Source organism: Polyergus mexicanus, unplaced genomic scaffold (assembly GCF_030449975.1).
Source record: "Polyergus mexicanus isolate NDT 795.1 unplaced genomic scaffold, iyPolMexi1.0 SCAF_4, whole genome shotgun sequence".
NCBI classification, from domain to species: Eukaryota; Metazoa; Arthropoda; class Insecta; order Hymenoptera; family Formicidae; genus Polyergus; species Polyergus mexicanus.
This window is the reverse complement of record NW_027223324.1, coordinates 11,861,143-11,884,086: the sequence shown is the minus strand read 5'-3', so window position 1 is coordinate 11,884,086 and position 22,944 is coordinate 11,861,143. Positions and strand designations below refer to the sequence as shown.

The 22,944-nt window shown below is 45.2% G+C and overlaps 2 protein-coding genes across 7 annotated transcripts in view; both read left to right on the top strand.

The window, feature by feature from the left end:
* Ds (dachsous cadherin-related 1) overlaps positions 1–22,944 on the top strand; it is a 323,661-nt gene that overhangs the window by 175,128 nt on the left and 125,589 nt on the right. The gene's annotated exons all lie outside the window — the stretch shown is intronic.
* Positions 5,058–22,050, top strand: LOC138932633 (uncharacterized). The gene is made up of 3 exons (XM_070294659.1): positions 5,058–5,152; positions 5,239–5,828; positions 21,659–22,050. The coding sequence occupies exons 1-3, from the start codon at positions 5,058–5,060 to the stop codon at positions 22,048–22,050; spliced, it is 1,077 nt and encodes a 358-aa protein (XP_070150760.1).

The window sequence follows — 22,944 nt, the reverse complement described above, 5'->3', positions numbered from 1 at the left end:
TATTCACGTGATCGTTGTACACGTGTTTCAGGTTGGTACCATCCTGTTTGAACAAGATCAGCAGGTTCGCGTTGTCGCGTATCAGATGTTTAGGTATTCTCGCGTACGTCTGGCAGAGATAAAAGCAGTCGACGCTCGAGTGTCGACCCATTGAAAAGTACTCTCTCACCGCATTTTGCTTATCGCATGCCACGTCATCGAACACGAAGATCGAGTTTGGACGCGCCTCGCTCGGCGGAATGACGTCACTGTTGTTGGAGAATGTGAAGTAGCCGATTTCATCGATCGATGTCAACAAATTTTCCAGATATCGATATTTCGGTTGTTGCAACGATTTTGAGTACACGTACACGTTTTCGAAACGTACACCGTGCGGACTTTCCAGCAGGCTTATTAGAACGTTGGTTTTACCGCAATTCGAGGGGCCACAAACGATCGCGCGTATAGTAGTCGGTAGCATCGTACCATGCTTGCGCATCTCCGCGTTGTCCCCCATCGATCGTAATCTGTCGTCGCAATTCGTCACGCGTATCGCCAAAGGTTGTCGCACGAATTTCATTTTCACACTGCCGACTGAGGAATGCTGGATCGAACGCCTATTTATAGATGCGCGGAACCGCAAATCGCTCAGTAACAAAAATGTTCGTGCTGCTGTTGAGACCTTCCGATATTTACAATTTGAGCGCCGAACAGTTACAATTTGTGCCGAAAGTCGTTCTGCTGCGAATGTGCGGCGATCACGTCCACTACATGTGGGACAAGCTTCCCGAACATATAAAAGCTGACTCAGAGGTTCAACAATATCGGCACTGTTACGAACATTACAATCAACCGTGGCAGCGAACGCACATCGACGGTCCAGCACCGTTAATAAAAAATTGTGACAAATGCCAGCAAAAATTATAAGAGGTTGTGGTTTCTTAAATCGTGCGATAAACGCACTTCCTTTCGAGTTACATATTCCCGGCTATCAGTTTTGCGGTCCGGGCACTCATTTGGAAAAACGATTGGCGAGAGGTAATCGGGGTATAAATCCATTGGACGCGGCGTGCTGCGAGCACGATATAGCGTACTCCCGGAGCAACGATCTCACCGAGAGACACGCGGCTGACAAGATACTCGCCGAGAGAGCGCGAAAACGCATCGTTGCGAAAGATTCGACTCTCGGTGAGAGAGCCGCAGCCACAGCTGTTTGGGCAGCGATGAAAACCAAGACAAAAATCGGTATGGGTATGAAGACGAAGACGAATACGAAGACGAAGACGAAGATGAGGACTACGCGGAAAAGGTCGACGAAAAAACGGATACTTCCGACAGCGAAACGAGGCGGTGTATTGCCGATTCTACCAATGTTGGGCGCGCTCGGATCCTTGATCGGTGGAGCAGCCGGCGTGGCTAAGGCGGTGAACGACAGCAAAGCCGCGCGCCGTCAGCTGGAGGAGCTGCAACGTCACGATCGCGCGATGGAAGGCAGCGGACTTTATCTCGCTCCGTATAAATACGGACAGGGACTGTATCTCGGTCCGTACAAACGCGGACAAGGAGTGGCAACGAAGAAAAAAAAAAAACGTCGAAAAGACGCTAAAAATGCCCACGGGTGTGACAACAAACATACAATTAGAACAATTGGCGAAACGTATGCGTATACCGTACTTTAGAGGGGTTTTCATGCGTGATTCGTTACCGATCGGTGGTATATATCGAAACGAGAGCGGCATCGTGAATTTGGATATCAAAGGACCGGGTACTCATTGGGTAGCGTACGCAAAGAGGGGAAATCGTGCTATATATTTCGACGGTTTTGGTAATCTTCGACCGCCGAATGAATTGGTGCGATATTTCGGACGGTACGTTACGAAGATCGAGTACAATCGCACGTCCTTTCAAACTTACGATCAAAGCATCTGCGGACAATTGTGTCTGCGGTTTCTCCGAACGGTCGACGACAATCGATGTGAATTTAAAGCCTGACGATGCGCCGTTAAGACTCAGTATTCGTTAAACAGTTTTGTCGACATGTCTATGACTTTCACGCTAACCGGGAAGAGTAGCGTCCTCGCGGCACTACCATCCAGCTGTAGATTTGAGCGACGGTGATTACGAGCTCGGTCTAACTAATTTTGAAACTTATCATACGATATCGAACGTGAATTCCTCGAATAATAAATTTTATTTCGATGAAGATGACACGGAAATTACGATTCCCGAGGGATCGTACGAGATACACGCAATACACGAGTTTTTGAAACGTGCAATTTCACGGAAACGCCCGCGACGCGTAGTTCGCTCCGACAATCGCGGTGATATCACGGTGATATCGCGAGAGGAGACCGTTCGAGCGAACGGTGACGAAGACGAGGCTGTAGAATACCCGATAGTGCTCCGTGCTAATTACAATACGATGAATAGCGAGATCAAGTGCGCATTCAGAGTAAACTTTAACAAACCTAACAATATTGGATCGCTGCTGGGATTCTCGTCGAAGCGTATATTGCAGCCGAAACAGTGGTATCAATCGGACATACCGATTAATATCATCAACGTAAACATTATCCGCGTAGAGTGTAACGTGACCGCGGGTGCATTCAGCAACGGCAAACGCGTTCATACGATACATGAATTTTCACCGAGCGTTCCGCCAGGATATAAGATATCGGAAACACCGGCGCAGATCATTTACCTGCCGATCATTGCGCGGAGCATTACGGATCTAACGATACGCGTCGCGGATCAAGACGGACGATTGCTCGATTTTCGAGGAGAAGAGATTACCATCAGATTGCACGTACGACGGCGACAAAATTAGCGTGCGATACATGAGATGCTCGTGTTGAACGACTCGAAACACGCGAAAGATAATAATATCTTTACGGTACCGATTGATGATATCATCCGATCATCATCATCATCATCATCATTAGGTTGCGCTAAAAAGATCAGAAAGAAGCTCAACGCATCGAACGTTAAATTTTTACAATCTTTGGGATTCGCGGTGCGAAATATCTAAGAAAACATGACCGATATCCTTAATATCGGAGGTGAGCCGGTCTTTGACGATCGTATCGTCAAGATCGAGACTCACACGTACAACCCGTACGCCAATACGACGTTTGAGCACAGCGATGAGATACGAATACCCATACAACAACAGGATCTGTATACTTTGCCGTATGAGAGTTTTCTGTACATCGAGGGAAAATTAGTGATAAACAAACCAGCTGAAGGATTTGATGTTGTACTGGGGAATAATTGCGTCGCGTTCATGTTTGATGAGATTCGATACGAACTCGACGGTGTGGAGATTGATCGTAGCAGAAATGTGGGAATAACCAGCACACTCAAGAACTATGTAACGATATCATCCGATAGAACCGTGATTATGAGAAACGCCGGCTGGGATTCGCCTATTAACACGAATGGATACTTTAATTTTTGCGTACCGCTCTACATGTTATTGGGATTTTGCGAGGATTACAGGCGCGTGGTGATTAACGCTCGTCACGAATTGATCTTAATACGATCGCGCAACGATAACAATTGCCTGATTGGAAATTTGGTGCTGGAGCCTGTGATCGACATATTCAAGATACAATGGCGAATGCCGCACGTCGTATTGAACGAGATTAACAAGTTATCGATGCTGCGTGCCTTGGAAAGCGGACAATACCTCAGTATGGGTTTCCGCTCGTGGGATCTGTACGAATTTCCGCTATTGCAGCGTACAACCAAACATTCGTGGCCCATTAAGACCGCGACTCAGCTGGAGAAGCCGCGATACGTTGTTTTCGTTCTGCAGACAGGTCGAAAGAACGTCATGTCTGAGGATACGAGTCGATTCGACGACTGCAAATTGACCAACGTGAAACTCTATCTGAACTCGGAATGTTATCCGTACGACGATATGAATCTGGATTTCGATAAAAACAGATGGTCGATTTTGTACGACACGTATCAACGTTTCTGCAAAAATTATTACGGATACGAGTATCTCGAGCCGAGTCTCACCGTCACGCAATTTTTACGTAATTCGTGATCATCGATTGCTCTCGACAAAACGAATCGGTCAAAAGCGCAACCGTGGATGTGAGATTGGAATTCGAGTGTAAGGAGAACGTGCCGCCGAATACCACAGCGTACTGCCTCATCATACACGATCGCGTGATTCAGTACAACCCGTTGACCAATGTTGTGCGCAAAATCACCTAAGTGTGGGGGGAGGGGAGAATGAGACGATATAAAATCTATAATACATCAGGATCAATCGCAGTCTTCTTCTTTTCGACGTGCTGATATAAAAAAAAACGTCATGTCCGTACCAACGTTCGTGGACCTACAAGGATTCTTCATCGGGATGAAATTTGTCGTAAAGGAGGTGGCGGTGCTGAGAAAGGGGACCGTTCTGGCGCATTACATTTTTACATACCCCCTACCATGGAATCTCCTCACAAAATCCGACAAATCGTGTGCTTCCTGGCTGATCGCGAATCACCATGGATTACGATGGGAAGACGGAAACGTACCGTACAGCATGGCTAAACGCTTGATTACATCAGCCGTGCTTGGAACAGAAGAGAATGGCGATACGTCGACTCTCGTGTACGTCAAGGGATGCCAGAAACGAGAATGGCTGGTGGATTTACTTGAGAATTATGCGAGAGAAAACCTAATCATCGAGACTTTGGATGCTGATTACGAAGATATTGAATCTTTAAATAATCTAGATGTTACTAATACTATACGATGTGGAAAACATGTTAAGAATTGTGCATTACAGAATGTATTAAAAATATTTAACTGGTGGTTGCAACGTTAAAAAAAAATATTTTTATAAATAAAATGTGTAAACGTATTTAATGTTTTTTATTTCTTATTCTCCCCACTCCTTTCCTCAGAAGTTGTTTCTAAGAATTCTTTTAACATTGATCGTTGCCCCTTCTCCTAAATTTTCTGAGCATTAATCTCCCACCACATCATATTTTTGAAAATAAGCGTATTATCGGTTAGTTTTTACACGATCAGTGTCGCGTCAACCGTTCTACTTCTCATAACTTAGAGAAATGTACTCCGCCGAAGGAAACAGCAACGGTGGCAGACGCATGAATTATTACGTTCCTCGAGATGAAATTAGGCCGTACAAGAAACCGCTTGATTTGTAAGTATCACAAATTTTCATATATATATATATATATATTTTTTTTTTTTTTTCCATGCTATTTCATATTTAATCGTATTTTTCAGACACGGTAAACCTCGTTGTATACCACGTATTTTGGTACGCAGATTCGCTTTGACGCGCACTGCGTATAAATACTTGGATATTGGAATCAGCGTTGAATCACAGCGTGGAATCACATCTTACGTGGAATTACATCTCGGCGATAACCGAGGCAATCAAATCGTATTATCTATTGACACATGGGAATCGCTAATGCTGAAACGAGCGGACGTTGAACGACTTGTGCAAACGCCCGATCATACACCAATATGGATTAACGATTTAACAATCGAGATTGTTAAAATACACGATACGAGTGTTGTAAAACTTACGTTACGCGATTCTTGCTTGTACATGAAACCGTCAACTATATTTTTCTTATTCGAACTCGAACACTGTGTTAATCATGAATATTTGAAGCTGTGTGAGAATTTAGAAGCTGTAAATGAGAGTTTCGATCGATTTGTCGTTAATTTGCAAGGTAATATGTTTGGCGCCGAGAAAGATAACGCTGTTAAAATCTTGCGCGATGTTTTTGATAAAACATCTATCATAGATTGCGAACTATTAGCTTATGCTGTGGATGAAATTTTGTCTGAAACCTTGAGACGAGGTGATGTATTTTAACATAAATAAATGTGCTAAAAAAAAATGAAAAGAAAAATATGTTTATTTCTTTCGCTTCCCTTCCCTTCCCCACTTATAAGATAGATATGTAATTGTGGCGCGACCGGATGGGAGAAGGATAGCGCGAGGCGTTCGCGAGTAGGAAAAGGAAAGCATTCTATGGGTGTGGGAGAAGGATAGCGCGAGACATGCACGAGTAGGAAAAGGAAAGAAGGAAGCACAGAAATAATCGACATTTTTAAAATCTAGTAATAATAATAATAATAATAATAATAATAATAATAATAATATGGGTATTTCGTTAGAAGAATTTTATTATCTAGTCGGTATCTTTTAGTTTTCTACCAAAAAATTCCACTTTCTCTTCCAAAGGGACTCGGGCGCTTTGGCGTTCGTATCACGCGATAGTTTTAATATCTATTGATATGTACATATGTTGATCGATTGAGAATCGGAAAGAAATATAGAAGAGAGTATAGAAAGTGTTAAAAAAGTAATGAATTTCATGTATATATCAAATATATTTTTATGTTTAACATATTCAAATCTTATTTGATTTTTATTATTGTGCTATACATGAAAGCAACATTATATCTTGCGAGACGCTATTTGTTCATAATATAATATAATATAAATATAATAACCCGCTTTTGTAATACACCGCGCCGATTCGGCCGCACGTGCAATCTTGCGAGACACTATTTGTTTGTAATATAATATAAATATAATATAATAATATATGTATACTGTCATATTTTTTAAATAATCAAACATTAATACTGATAAATAATATTTATCAAATAGCATAGAAAAATGTGATAAATATAGATACAAGCATTTATCACAAATCAATAGAAATGCTATATTTATTAAGTAAAGGAAAAGGAGGACTTTGGACGAATGATTGTTCCTTATCGGCTTTCACCCGCGTGATATCATTCCCCCGCGGCACCAAAATCCCCCTCCGCCCGCGTGACGTCATGCCCCCTCGCCCGCAAGGTTTCCCCTCGACCCGCATTCCCCTCGGAGGACCTGCGTTAGAACTCTCCTAGTTCTACTACTTACCTTCGTTAGCGTTTGGAAAGACGATCCTACTGTGCAACGAGGAATCACGCGTTCGTTGCTTCTCTCGTTTGTCCTCGTACATAATCGAGAATCGCGTATCTCGTTCGTGTACTTCATTCTCTCTCGCAATTCCGAAAACATTTTTCTTGCGACATTTGATATAATTTGATTTGGTTAAAGATGGCGGAGAAATCAATCCAGTACAAAGATACTAACTTAGAAATTGATTCGAAATCAATTTTTTAAATATTTAATTTTTATTACGACTGATTCTAACGCGCTCTTACGATTTATGACGGTGCATTAATTCGTTGAAATAATTCCAAGCGTTAATTATAAGTTACCGGTTCGTGAAAAGGCATCGTCGCTTTTATCTATCGGTTGTATCGCGTAAATGCCGCGGGCGCTAGAGGATGAGATTGCAACAGTCATATACCTTCTGAGAGCCCCCCGAGGGGTAAGATCTGGGGAACCATCGAGGCAAGGAAAAAAGTCGAAACCGCCGACGGATAGGTCGTTGGGTCGGTGAGACGCACACCTAGCCGGTAATCGTCATCGCGTCTTCGCGCAAATAAGATTCAGCCGCGAGAGGAATAGGCTAACCTCCTTCGTCTCGGTACGCAGCTTTGAAAAAGGATGTTATTTTATCGCGCTCAAGGACCATTCGTGCGGCTCGCGGCTAATTTTGCGGTCGGCTAAACGACTCGCGAAGGGAAAAGGACGACTGTGGACGAGAAAGGGCGGGAAGAGAAAGAAACTATGTGCGCGGTTTACACTGAGTTCACTGGCTGCTGCAGGAAAATGGAAATTGCTTCGTCGTCCTTGAGATCCTTGCGCATAATTGAAAAAAAAAAAAAACCATCCGTTTCTTCGGATTCAATACATACGCATACACATCTACGTATTTAGGAATTTTACGTTTTTAGGAATTTCAGGCATCGTCATCTAAAAAGCCGAGTCATTGGCATTGCTTACATTGTTATTCATTTTATTTATTTTACTTAATTAAAATTGGAAAATTGCAATACGATATTTGAGAAAGGCCTGCCCAGAAACCGATAAAAATATCGCACGGTTTCTCTCAATTACTTTATGAAGAACAATGGTCATCTTGCTTTTATTAGAAACTCGTCGATTTATTCGCAATTTCGTGCGCTTTTCGCTGCGCGTCGTGTAAACGCGATCGTAAATTTTACGGCAGTAATCGCTCTCTAATCAGACGCCGATGAAAAATGCGCCGATGTTAACGAGCAAACAAATGCGTGACTGTTTTCGCCATTTATGATTCGACCGATGTGCTTCGACCGACTCGAGAGCGAAGAGGAGTGATAAATTTCCAAGGCCGCGGATATTATCTGAATCCTTGAGCCTCTACGAGGCTGATCCTTCCAACGTCACCCCGTTCTTCCTTCGCGCACGAATTGCCTCTGCGGTCGGACGTAAAACAATCAGCCGACAATTTTTTTGGTCGCTTTCGTCGTTACTCGCTCCACGACCGGCAACGATCAGCGACGTGCCCGGTAGAGGCGAAGGTAAGAGGCGGCCGGAGATGGTTGGACGGGAAAAGAGAGGGCCCCCAGTGAGAAGGCCTTTACGGTCGGGGCGCGCGATTAAAGTTTTTGCACACGAAGAAGTGGAAGCCGAAGAAGCGGGCGAAAGAAGAGCGTGCAAGAAGGAAAAATCGAAAGGGAGGAGGAAGGGGAAAATCATGCTGGCGGCGGACGGTGCGGGGTGCGTCCATCGGTGCGATGAATGTCTCGCGGTTCGATGATCGACCGATGTGATTGGGGGCCTCTCAAACTTGCAATTAGTCGCACGTCATGTTAGAATAATAACGCAACACGCGACTTTCTCCTTAAAAGATATATATATACATTCGCGAATTGCGCCGAGTGAGTAGCTTGGCCCAGTATCTCGGCCGTTCTGACGTTATGGAGAAGCTATTATACGGGCCAATAAGAAACGTTGTACCGTGCGGCGCAACGAAACGATAGAAGGACCCCACGTGCACGGCATACATTATTCGAACCCTAAAACGAATCTCGGCGCGGTAACACGAGGCGGAATATATAGATCGAAGAGCCCGACTTTTACGACCGATTCATTAGCCACTGATGGATCTCGTCAACGATACTACCGAATCCAACGAAGCGTGATCCTCGCTGTATCCTGCTTCGGAAAGAGTCGATTCGTCTCGCCGCCGACTCCTCGTTTCAACGCACGATGCGTTAGCGGGTTCGGAGATCGATAAACGATCGAACGGAGTTTGGCTCGCGATCCGCGTTACACCAAGTAACGTAGGCGTGTGAGTCGAGCGAATTATTTTCGGACTTTTACGAGCGATTCATTAGCACCTGATGAATCTTGATGAATACATATATTTCGTTTACGATTACATTCGAAACACCAATATGTAAGCTATCAAATTTTATTTCACAACATCGGATGTTCGTTATATTTCGTAATCGGATAATTATTATATGTTTATCGCGATTGAGATGAAAAATTGCGATATAATCATCCTTTTTCGCTTTTTTTTTTTTTTTACATCCTGTCGGATCCTGTCTTTTTTCCTTATTTCTGCGATACAAACGCCTCCGGCGTACCCGTGATTGTGCAATTATCTAAAATTGCCACGTAATTCTCGGATGAGAATGTGCGTTTTGTATGGCTTCTCGTGTGTCCCGTGCGCGGAAGTCTTTCAACGGTAACGGAAAAAAGGGAACTATACCGCGTTTGATCGTCCTTTTTCGCGCTTTCGGTAGCGTTTAATCTCCGTGATTGCATATCCCCGTGTCCGGTACGAAAGGATACTTTCGTTCATCCGTATATACGATGCGTGAGGCCCCGGGAAGATGCAAACCTCATACACCTGGATCGTTACACCGTGAATCAGCGATTGCTTTTACGAAGCCGGGGATATTGAAATGGGACTGGGACGGAGGGACGTCGAAGGGTCGATTTACGAAGATATGAGGCGCGCACAGTTTAACTCGCGTTCTCCGCCTCCTCTCTCCATCGTCCTCTCCACCCGCCCTCCTCTATCTTGGCGACGGCCGTTCCAGCTTACGTCGATGATTATCGGGATGAAACGTAATTTTCGTATTTCGACGTTAAGTGGCAAGTATCTCGCTCGCGACACTTAACGTGTCCGACGTTCCCGACGTTACAGCCAGTTTTCGTTTACCGCTTATCGCGCATTAGTTGGTAAATTCGCGCTCCTATCGCACATAATCGACACCGCGGCCGGTCATCGTAGACGGCTAATAATCTCACGCTCGTAAAGCGCCGTTCGTCGTTGCTTTGAAGATGTTACTGGTTCTCGTTCTTCCGCCCCCTCGAGAATACGTTTCACGATGATTGCCTAACGATTACTGTAACGAGAAGCCGGAGCGATTACGTCGTAACGATGTCAACTTCTGATCTTTCCGCGCTCAGATTTTCACGTTTTCTATCTCTTCATACGAAAGTTTAATATCGAGCCGATGCGATACGTATTTTTTTCGAACGTATTGCTATGATTTCGTACAACATGAGAAGGTAGAACAGAGTAATAAATTATTATCACGTCGATAAGGAATGTTGATGGAATTTAAAGATAGCGTCAGTGTTCCTCGGAACGCAGTCCCGGTGGTTATCGACCGCCTAATAGACTCGTTCCTGGATGTCATTCTCGATATCGATGCGCGATGATTGATATCCGCGCCATCGAGATTTCGTCTCGCCTTTTGTGAACCTCGCCCATCGCTTTTCCATTCATTACTTCGTGTCTCGATCTCTTATCCCGTCTTATTGAATCTATTCATGTAGGATTAATAGGAGCTGACGGACTAATCTAAATTTTATTTTACCGCTGTGATGTCATATATTTTTTCATGTCCGCGTCAAGCTAGCTAAATGACGTTGCGATAATATATCTTACGACACTAAAATGCGTATATAAGTTGTAAATACAAATAATTTGCATATATGTATATTTATTTGTCTCCGCGCAAACACACACACACACACAAATAAGGTTATAATTTAAAAAGGGATAGCGAATTATATCAACTAACTCGACTATTTCATTCAGATTGTTTGTGTAATTATCTTAGATATATGACTATTGAAACTTTTTAGATATTTCACTATAGTATGACATAATAATGAATACATTTTATAAAAGATAGTCGGTACGCGCGATACGTTAACCAGCGTTCGCGATTATCAGTTTTTGCGATACGTAAGGCGTCCCTGCCCCGCGCTGCAATGAACGGCGCGAACGGTCGCGGGACTTAATAGCTTTCGGGTCCAGAAAGCAAATGAAATGAACTCCCCTTATCTCACACGCACGGTATTTGTCGAGAGCGGAGCGAGGCGATCGATCGTAATTGAATCTCCGCGCTCGTTCCGCCTCCTTTATCTTCCCCTCCCGCCGTCTTCCGCGTCCCGCGCGCTTCGCCAACCCCAGAAATTCATTCTACAGTCATTTCGCGCAGCCGCCCTTTTCACCAATATATATTCCTTTTGAAGGTTCCGCCACGCGGTTCCGCATGATTTTATTCTCTCGCCTCGACAGCGTGCATTTTTCCACGCGCGTCTCTCGTGCAAGATTGATACGCCCCTGGATGTAGCCACGGCCACGGCCATTCCGGAGCACGTTTGCAGAATTCGCGGAAGGAGCAGAAAGGTGAGCGCGCGAAGGGGTCGCCGCGGTTATAGGGCCGTAATCGGACACAACACCGCGCGCCCGTTTCGAGCGGAATATCGACGGAAAAAGGGGACGAGAAATATTGTATATAGAGTGAGAGAGAAAGAGAGGAAGCTGGACTTTCGGTGACGATGGCCGAGGTCATCGTGCTGTTTTTAGACTTATTACGTCTACCGTGGCTGCCAGCATCGCCGAGCTTTTCACGATGTTAACGCGCGTCGTTGAAATCGCGCGGATTTCTTACGAACCTTCTAATGATCCTTCCGCTCATCAATGCGATACGAGGGACCGAGTCTTCGAAATCCTATGTTGTAACCTTGATATTAACGCGTCGCGTTATGCGATCGGAAAAGATATATCCTCGTTCGAGCAGTCTTTGATGGCGCGCAAATCGGTGCGATCGCCGTACTTAACGGCGAGAGTCGCGTATTAAAAATCTCGCGAGTCGCTCGATAATTCGAAGACGAGAGGGGCGCAATTACAACGATAAAAACCAATTTCGTTGCGAACGACACAATTTCGTGTATTTCTATCTTGCGACGATCATCGTCGAGATCGCGGAGTCCATTCTCGTCCTCGTTTGGAAGAGATCGTTACCTTGTTCGTTATATGCTATCTCGTCCGATGTCTGAATATTTAAGAAGAACATTCATTATTCAGTCCGGTCGAAGAATCCCGCACTGCAGGCTAAATCAATTAATTTCACTCGTCTCAACGCTTATGCCGCGGCATAACTCGAGGTTTCAGCCGCAATGATCGTGACGTTATAAATTGCGCGACGCGGTCGCGTCCGTTTTCGAATGGTTGACCCCACGATTAGAGGTATTAAACCTGTAGCTTTTGCTGTGCAATCAACAGCTATTTGTTACTGCGATAATTGCGGACTGTCGAGGTTCGCTCTATCTACAGACGGTCCGCTGAAAATCAACATCTCGGACCTGACGCGTATATTGTCTTTTCGAAAAGAATTACAGTAGCACTATCGCCGTAAAAATATATCGTGTTATCTTACGATTATTTTTAAACATTTTTTATTACTCAATCTTAATCTCGATATTTCGATATATATCCTTCTCTTTCTTTCGAAGAGTTTTACATTTTTATGAATAAGAACAATTTTTTCATGAATACAATATATGAAGGGCGAAAAAATTGGGAAAAAATTAATTAAATCATCCTAATTTCGATTATAACGGAAATATTTTAACGATTATTATAATATTACGCGAGCTTGATTTTTTGCGCGCTATATAGAGAGCGCCGACAGTTCTTAACGAGTTAACGAGCCTTTTTTTCTTTTCTCGCTTCTTCTTGCGTCTCGCGAGATCATCGTCGAGGGATCGGAAACCGGATCGATGAACGAGCTCATTGTTGCCAAGGCTCGAAAATATGAGAGGCCACGCCGCCGGAACGTCACGGATGTAAAGACGATCGCTTCTCGAAAGCGCGCGTGGCACGTGTGACACGAACAAACAGACGATACGAATGACGTTTGCGTCCTTGTCGCGCCGCATCGGTAAGTTTAGGGTGACGACGGGAACACGCGATGATGTAAGTGCGGCGGATGCAGAGCTATGCGCTCAGTCATCATCTCGACTTGACGCCGCGATCGCGATCTCGACGCCTGTGTGTGACTGCGCGCGCGCGCGCAAATCCTCGGAACATGTAACGTCGACTGTCCGGCAAATCCATACGAATCTTTATCCGCGTGCGATTCAGCGAGACGACCGGCACCGCGGCCATTTGAAATGATTGGCACAGAAAAGATTTCCGGATCTAACGCTATTGCTCTTCAATCTATCATAAAATAGGATCGATATAGCGACAATCGTATTTATTATTGAAAAAGGAATATTTTAATCTTAAATGGAAAATTCTTAAATCTAGAATAAAATGCCTAGTAACGCCACCGCATATCGGTTTCGCGCCGACTATTGTGGCGCTGACATCAAGTTATTCTAAATGCAAGAATATATAAGCTTAGATTTGTATATGTTACTCTTGTCTCAAGATAGTAAGACAATCTTATTTAATTCGAGAGAGAAGAAAAGGAATTATTGATTTAATTTTAAAATTGTTTTATCTCTATACCGCATAAGGTTGTGATACGATTAAATATGTGAAGAATATTTTTTGTCTCGTTATCGGAAATCCTTTCTGAGAGTGTGCGGTAGGTGTAAAATCGTTGATGGAACATCGCGCCGCCAGTTTATTGAAAAAGCGTTCTCGATGCTGTATGTCACTTGATTGACTTTGCAGCTATAGTTGCTTTAGCGTATTTAAAATTTTACATATGCGTATAATTGTTTCCGGGCTTATTTAATTTTTAATATTACATTTATATATTATATATACCATATATATAAAAAAAAAAAATTTGTCTCGAGATTATTGCAACTGATATCAGAAATAGCAAACGAACGAAACGAATTCCATCTTTAATTCTGTCGTGGAACGTTTATACGGGTAACGATTATTAAAATTGTCCGAGAGAACGACTTTAAGTCCGAAGTGAAACGTTGCGTTCTGAAATAAGTACGCGCGTCAGGGAATACAGGCCTATGTCGAGAAAAGCTCGACAGCTCGTTTCGCGGTATACATACGGCTCGCTATTACGGCGTGTACGCGTACGTATATGCGTAGGTACTCTGGATGCCGGCACCCGGTTAGGTAACCTCGACGGGTGGTACGAGCTCGCGTTTAAGCCGAGCAATAGGTAATCCCGTGTACTTCACGGACACTAAGTAGATACGCGTTCTCTTTTCCAATAGCCGACCGGGAGAGTGACTCGCCGCGGTCGTGCGTTTCGCTCGCGACGCTCGAGCGAGCGCGGCGGCTACGCTCGGCGGGGGTGCGTGCTGCACGCTTACGACTCGCACTCGATATCATTGACGGATGAGTCGTGAAATCAATTTACGCCGATCGCTTTCGACGCGTGTCGTTCCCAACACAATGTTTTCGCGGAAATAAAAACTCTTCGATCTTCTCGCTTCATTCGTAAAAGGATGGAGCGAGAAAAATGTACAATTACATTGTTTTCAAAATTAGTCTCTATTATATACGCAAAATAATGATATTTCTTCTCATTGTTTCCGCATACCTATGAGGTATGCCAGTTTGAAATTCAAATGAATGAGTCTTGTGTTGTTCGCGATAGATTGATATCTCGCGATATATCGCAAAGATATTAATATCTCGCGCGAAAGACGGATTATTGCGGGAGATTGATACGTGTGAAAAATTGATACAAGTAACCGACACCTTGCGCGAGCGTATCAGTGCCATCGCTATTTCTACTTACTATTACGAGATTTACGAGCGCGCAAAAAAAAGAGAACGAGTCGAATATGCGAGAGAGATTTAGAGCTCTCTATAAAGCTCTCTATAAGCGACTGGCAGCGACGGCCTGGTTGGTAACGGAGTCCTCTCTCGGTAGCGCGGTAAGAAACGACGAGAGTTAATCGCGTGCGTGCCGGGCGTTGTGAAAATCCGAGCAGCGATTTATATCTCGCGATCGCGGCGTCGAACGTCTAGGGGAATAATTAAAGGAAGCGAACGACCGCTGGCGAGCAGAGCGCGCCACTTAATCGTTACTCATAGCTGCGATTCGTAAACGACTCGAACTTTAATTGCGCGCGATTAGAATCTCTTGTACTCGTTTCCGCGACGACGGACTCTTCGATCACCTTCGTTCTTCCGCGTTCCGGTTGGAATCTTTGCGCCCCCCCCCCCTCCCCAGGACAAATGAGTTATATTTTCATTTTATTTACAAGTCGTAAATGAAACTGATAAAACGGATGAAACATTGTAATTAACACAGATAATGAACTTACGAAGATAGTCTTTTCACAATTGTAATCGCGTTTTGAAATCGCCGACGAGATTAACTGTCATTGCGTTATCTTTAAATCCGCGGTATACAACGCATTATCCTATGATAAACAAGGCGTTTACGTCGCTTGAACCGCGAATTGCTCCGTAAATCGTAATTCTACGTTTTTGTGGGATTTCGTATTCGCGCACGCGCGCAGAAAAATAATCGCGGTTTCGTCCGTCTTTCTTAAAACGGCGCGTCCGCGTCTATCCATCCGTCCGTTATTAACTCTGCGCTATCACGGACGACCATCTTTACGTTGCCGCGAATTGAGCGAGGCGTATCTACCTTAGCTTTCTCTCTCTCTCTCTCTCTCTCTCTCTTTCTCTCGAAGGGGAGCCTACCGACATTACGTACACCAAGATCCTCATGCGATGCAACGCGCGCTGGCTCCACTCGGCTCGGCTTGGATAACAGGCTCGACTGCATCTTCCCTTGAAAATTGCCCGCCATATTTTTACCATATTACTTCATTTTTAAGCCACCTCCCGCTCCTGGGACTCATCGTACAACCGCCACCTTCTCTCCCGTTCGTCTTTCCCGCCTCGCTGCGATTTTCAGTAACCCTTTCTCTCTCTCTCTCTCTCTCTCTCTCTCTCTATCTTGTCCCCGTCGTTCGTTCAAGTTCTGCCTTCGATTCCCCTTTCATCTCATCATCACTCTCCTTCCTCTTCTTCCGTTTCGTCATTCTCTTCGTTGCTGAGCGAGTGGTTCACTGCAAAGACGCGATCTCCGCCATTTTACCTGCGTATCATTCGCGAGCGATTCCTTACTCATCTTTTGTCGCTTCTTTCTTTCTTTCTTTCTTTCTTTGCCATTATTGCTCCATCTCGCCATCGTCTTTTCTTCTCGCACCCTCGCACCCTCGCACCTGACTCTTTTCCGTTACTCGGCCGTTATCCTCTCCTCTTTTCCACGAAAATTGCTCGTCACCATTTCTATTTCCGCTCACGTTTGCAATTGTATCCGCTGCGAATTCACGCGCGCATATTCCCAGCAATCTCGAGATGAATACAATCGGCGACGCGATCAGCTGGAACCCGTAGCGAGGAAGATGCGCTTGTAACCGAGCCACCGCAAAATGCGAGATACACTTTTTGCGTCAATATTTGGAGCGATTTTGAAATAATGATCGTCATCTTCTCGTGCCGAGTCGAGCCGGGAGATGCGAGAGTATACGGAGACGGTGGGCGGCCCATGATACGAAGACGAGCAGCTGAGATACCTCTCTTACCAGAAGAAGTAAAAAGAGGTGGAGAAGGTAGATAGGTAGATAGCGAAGAGGCGAAGAGAAAGTAGAAGGGAGAGGAGGGACGATCTCGGGTTCTACGGGGCAACTTAATGAGATCACGCGTAACCGAAAATTGTCTGACGTACCGATTTTATTGGAACGTCCATCGGCCACGCAAAAATGGTGCCCGTGGGCCGAACTGGTAGCGCACAATGTAGACGTCCATGATGATGTCCAAGATGATATCCCTTCTCGGCGCGTGAAGGGATCTGCCGCGTGGATACGACCGGCCCGGTGCGCCTGTTAATAATACACATTCGCGTACGTACGCTCCTCGTGATCGCCGTTGTCATGACGTAGTCCCGATGAGTCCAGCTCGATCTGATGAGATAGCCGCTAACCGAAAATCAGTATACGGCGCGGCGCTGTTGATGGTAGTCGTGGGGAATACATTGTACGAGCGAGAATGATCCCTCGCCGAGTTAATTGGAAGTTCACGGACGTTTCAACGTGGTAATGATAGCGTTTGTACCGATCCGTCATTCACGTCCGTCCAAGTCGAATCCCGCTTGTACAATCGAAAGTCGTTTCGTCCGTATCCGCCGCTTTCTTTTTCCCACTTTGTTGCAATCTTTTCGCAAGAATGGGTAATCCCGCTTACGTTCGCCTCGTGACGCGTCCTACGATCGAGAAGATTGGATCCCCCACCGTACCGCGTACATCGCGATAATAACATTCCCACGTTGCTTCTTTTTCGCGCGTCGGTACGGTAAGAATTATATACATCCTTCCCCTCCTCTAAACCTCCATTCTTTTTCTCTTCGATAGAAATTAATCTACGAATACCGATACGTCAGCTTTCGTTAGTTTCCGCCTATATTATATTGTATATTCATCGTTTTATAAAATTTTATCTTTTTCTTCCGCGCGTACAATCGAGAAAAGATAATCGCTTCTTAATCTCTCGCGCCGTAACAAGCAATCTCGTTATTCGAGATACATATTGCGACTTCAAATATATGCGAAAAACGTCAATGCGTGCATGTTCGAAATTCTCGCTTTTCATCCTCTTCGCCATAGGCAACGTATCCATAATATTAAAGCGCAAGGTGCATCGCGATAATAATAGCATTCGCTCAGCCGATCCTCCACGATCGTCCTTGTCGCGCGACGTCAGTTCCGTAGGCGAGTCTCGGCATGATACGATCAAGGGGAAGAGGGAAATAGAGACGACGTTGTTTGTATTACGGGATCCCTCGACAGCACAGACAGACGACAGACCAGACCCCTGCGAAACGGGGACGAGACAGCGCCTAGGCTCTGCTCAGCGGGCTGACAGCGGTCGTTACGTAAGGATCCGACTTGTTGCAGCAGCCGCTGATAACCTATCCCGCCATTACCTCTTAACAGCTACGACTGTTACAATGGCAGGGCAGGTTGCACGCCGCGTCGACGGACGATTTGTTAACGCGCGCTCAACGATCGCGGCGGTTCTCTGCCTTGGCATTCGCGCGAGATTCGTTCCTCGAGGTTGAAATCGCGATCCTGTTATCCGGCGTCCGACAAGGAAGCCGCGCGTGTCGGCTTGTCGCATCCATTGTCCTCGGCGGGAAGGACAGCTGCTCGGACATTCCGCGGTTGCGCTCGCCGATGTACGCCGTAACGATCGCTCGATAGCGAAGCAACGCGAGATAGAATCGTAAGGTCAAGGTGGGTGACGACTATCATTCGCGTATTACGCGTGCGATTGATAATCGACGTATAACAATGTCGGCATGCTTATTTGTCGCGCATGGTTGCGGCGAAAGCGACTCGTTGAGAACGTCGATGAAATACTTGCCATTCGCAATTATCGACGAGCGAAAAGATGATTTATATGACGTTTATGTCTGCTTTATTACGCTTTCGTAAACGTTGCGAGAGAACGTATCTCCGTCCCCGATCCGTTCAATTTATTTGGATCTTTTTACGGGCGCGAGATATCGCGCTGTCACTAACGATTAATCGTGCAATCTTGACGCTCGCGCGATTTTGCAATCCCCGAGAACGATCGGTGAACACATCGTAAGTACACGGACGGTGCAAATAGGCGCGCCGATGGATATTTATCGTTCGTAAAGCGCGAATCGCGAATCATTAGCGGATAAAGGATTCCGCGATCATTTTCGCGCGTTGTATAATTTTGTCTCGATAACTCCACGCTCACACGTGAGCGTTCGTTTAGTTCTTCGAGGGATACCGATTACGAGCTCGCGATCGATACGAGACACCGGGCATCGTAGAATCCGGAGATCGAGACGATCTTCGTCAGAAATCAAGTGGAAAGAATGATACTCTCCCGACAATGGAATCAACCGCAAGGTATCGCGATGGCGGCGGTAAAAGATCCGGCGAAAAAAGAGGGGACGGTTAGCCGGAGGTGAACGAGGACCTTTGTCGCGCTGTCTTTTTTCGAACCGACCTTTTTTTCACGATCACACGGCAGCCATTGAGCGAGGGACGTATATGCGAAGCGATCATCGTAGCCATCGGGCGCGTTCGAGCATAGCGTAATTGTTTCGAAGCATATTACCGCGGCTTGGCAAATTTTATTTTCTCTCTCGCGCCCAGCCGGCCGGTTCTATCTTTCCGGTCGGCTTGCCGCTACGCGACGGGTTCGCTTAGTAATGGTAAATCCGACGAGCACAGATTCCGATAAACAATGCGAGATAAAATCTTTGCGCGCGGCCGTCGTCCTCGAGTACGAATCCACCGATCGTTTATGTAATAATTTCACGAACGAAGACTGAAGAAAGTTGCTTGGAAATTAGAGGAGAATTGATTAAGATGTAAACAGACGGATTTCTTGTAGTTTCTCGTAATCGTAACATACGGTAAAAAAATAATTTATTATGCGCGATTTAATCTTGACGAGATAATATTTTGACAAATCTTAGGGAACGCGGTAGAATAACGACACGTATACGTAGCAAGTTAAAAATCATCGTATAGTGGCTATCTCGGTGTGTCTACTACCGTAAGATCGATCCCCGACGAGACTATATTATTTATATCTCCGTCCAGCCAAATGTATACTCAGAATGCAGGCTCTCTCTCTCTCTCTCTCTCTTTCTTTTTGCACGGGCAGCATCGGAAGCCCACGGACGAAATGCGCGAGAGACGGTAATATACATAATGGCAGGTTACGCGCGAAGTAATCATAAGCCCGACTACGAAATTTGCGCGAATGCGTCCTTCGGCGCTCGAGCATCGAGAGGCGAGTGCTATTCCAAGTGTTTTGCTCGCGCTTCTTTTGTCGCCGCGTCGATACGATCGCGTTTAAGATCGACGACATCTCGAAAGGTGAAACTCGTGCCGCGTCCGTACTTAATTGTCCTAGGCCGAAAAAGATCGCCGGCTGTGCCATTCGGCATTCCGCTGCTATTAGCGAGAGTATCCTTGGAATGAAGAATCGGCGCGAGGGTATACGACGCCTGTGCGTTGACTATGATTTATATCGCTGCTGATCCGCGTATTTGTCGGTGCTCGATTGCATTCGAAACAATTTTTTATGTCCCGTTCTTACACATTTATTTCACGTGTATAATGATTAAATGAATTAAAAATTATAATGTTTTTGCAAAATATTGTATTATCATATTTTTAAATAGCTTTTTTATATTACTTGACGTAATTGTGATTTAATCGCACGCCAATCTCTTTTGTATAATGTATTTTTCTTTGGATCGTCCTACTCGTTCTTAGAACTCGCATTTAGAATAATTTGGAGGTCTCTCCTATGAACGTGTTGATGGGGAAATTTTGGTCATCCGGCACCGCGCAACGCGAGCGTAACGTCGTTACGTGGGGGTAATATAATGATCGGGTAGCTGTTGTTGGGTACGGGGTACAACCATGCGGCAACAATCTCCTGTGGGTAAGCCGTGGAACGCCGGTAGGTAGGCAGGCAGTGATAGTCCTCGGTGCTGCCTGGGCCCCCTGTACCATATTATTAAGGCGGCCAACCGGTGTGACGCTCCGCCATCTCGGGAGCCAATGGGACAGCGTCTCATCGCGGCTGGAATGCGTCCGTTCCCTCTCCTCCACCGATCCCTCGTCCTCCACAAAAGCAGTCCCCACCGTTTCCGGCACGACGAATTCGCCTTCTTGCTGCGAAATCGATCGCCGATTACCTTATCTCGACCTCTCGTCCCTCCTGACGTGCTTCCCGAACCTTATTAAGTCTCAAATCGCGCGACTTCCGCTCTCTCGATTGCCCCGACCGACGAGCCAGCAGAAATTCCCGAACACCTTCATTCACGTCACCTTTTCTCTATCAAAGTGCTTGTCAATCATAAAGGTAATATTCTTCTTTTTTTATTACATCCTCCCCTGAATGAGTTTGGATATGTGTACGAAATTAGCTGGTTCCGATGCGGCCCATGATTAATTTTTATTTGATTTTATTATATGAAAATGTCGAATATGATGAGTTTTTTATGACGTATCGAATTAAAATATAGAAATGAAGTAAAGAAAAATTAATAGGGATAAATATATATAAATATCGTAAGTATTATATTAATTATATTTTCAATATAAATATTTTATTGGAATATTATATATGCAAAAGAGTAGGAAATATATAGTAATGAAAAACAGTATTATTCCAATATATTTTATTATATATATATATATTTTTTTTTAACATAAAAATAAGAGATAGGTAATTTCATTAAACATACATGCCGCATCAGTGTGTTCAGATTTGATACGTGTATTCATTCTGCTATTCTGGGATCGATCGCCGTCCTTTTTAGTGCTCTTCCGTCTATTTCGCGGTGAGAGAAAATCGCGGAGTCCCAATTAACCGACGAAATGTTCCAAGATTAAAGCTCCCGGAGGTTAATGCGATACCTTGGCAAATAAGTTCCGAGGACTAATTTTCGGGGAATATTGGTCTTGCCCAAAAAGAGACGAATACCTGGAATCCATCGTTTCCTTCGAACCTGGATTATCACTATTCTCGATTAGTCAGGGTGGCTGAACTCGCTTCACCTGACGAACCAGTCCATTCGCCTCTTCCAATCACGATCTTAATAACCGCGCACGGTCGAAAAGAGGACGAAGACGACAAAGACGACAACGACGACGACGATGACGACGACGACGACGACGACGACGAGGATGAAGAAGAGAGACTGGTGAAGTTGGCGAAGAAGAAGAACAACAACAACAACAACGATGAGAGGAATATAAAGAGGAGAGAGGAACGTCGGATCGCGTCCGCAGCATCCGAGGCGCGTAATAACGACCAGAGAGTCCCGATCTTCGTAGACAATTTACGAGGGCAAAGTGGGTCATAAATGTAATTACGGCCAAATTATGATTATAGAGCTACCCCTTTGAGAACTGGCTCATCTATCTATTCGCGGAGAGGAAAATAGTTGTAGAGGTATGAGAGACGACTCCTTTTTTTAAATGTTTCATGCAAATCGTATGTTTCGATTGTTCTTTATCGCGTGAGGAATAATGATCGGTATCTTTCGACATTAGCGTCAACGGTAACATCAAATGTATTAAATATTAATTAGTTGGCCGCGCAAAAACTGTCGAGTTATACTCATAAGTAAACTCATACCTTCGAGACGCGCTCTTTGTACTCGAGTCTCGTTAATCGATATATACACGTCACGTACGTGAAGAGCCCCATGGAGATTGAAAGGCGAGGAAGGAGGAGGAGGAGGAGGAGGGGGAGAGAAGGAGGAGACGCCGTATGCGCGGAGAGAGCACAAGGATCCTTATTAAAAATAATTCCCATGCGAGCGGGACCCTCCCCAAACCCACCCACCTCTTCCCCGTTCGATTCTCCGTCAATTAAGAGGGGCCTCTTCGATCCGCCATGGATCCAATTGGAAATAAAGATCATCCCGTCGTGCCCGACGCTTTCCGACGCTTTCGCGAGCTTTCGTAATCATAGAGTTTCGCGATATGCTTATTAAATCGACCCGATCGGTTCGGGGCAGTGCACCGAGGCGCACAATCCCGCGTGGCTTTTCTCTCTTTCTCTCGAGCTGCCGTCCGCCGTCTATCTTCTCTTTCTGGAGAACCGCTGTTACTCCCATGCTGCTGCACGGTCATTACGCATCGCGCTCACGAACGCGTACGAGACATCGATCGCGAGCCATTATTTCTCGGCTTGTTTGCCTTCCGCGTTAGACGAGACGCGCAACGAGCAGACGGGGGAGGTCGAAGTCGTT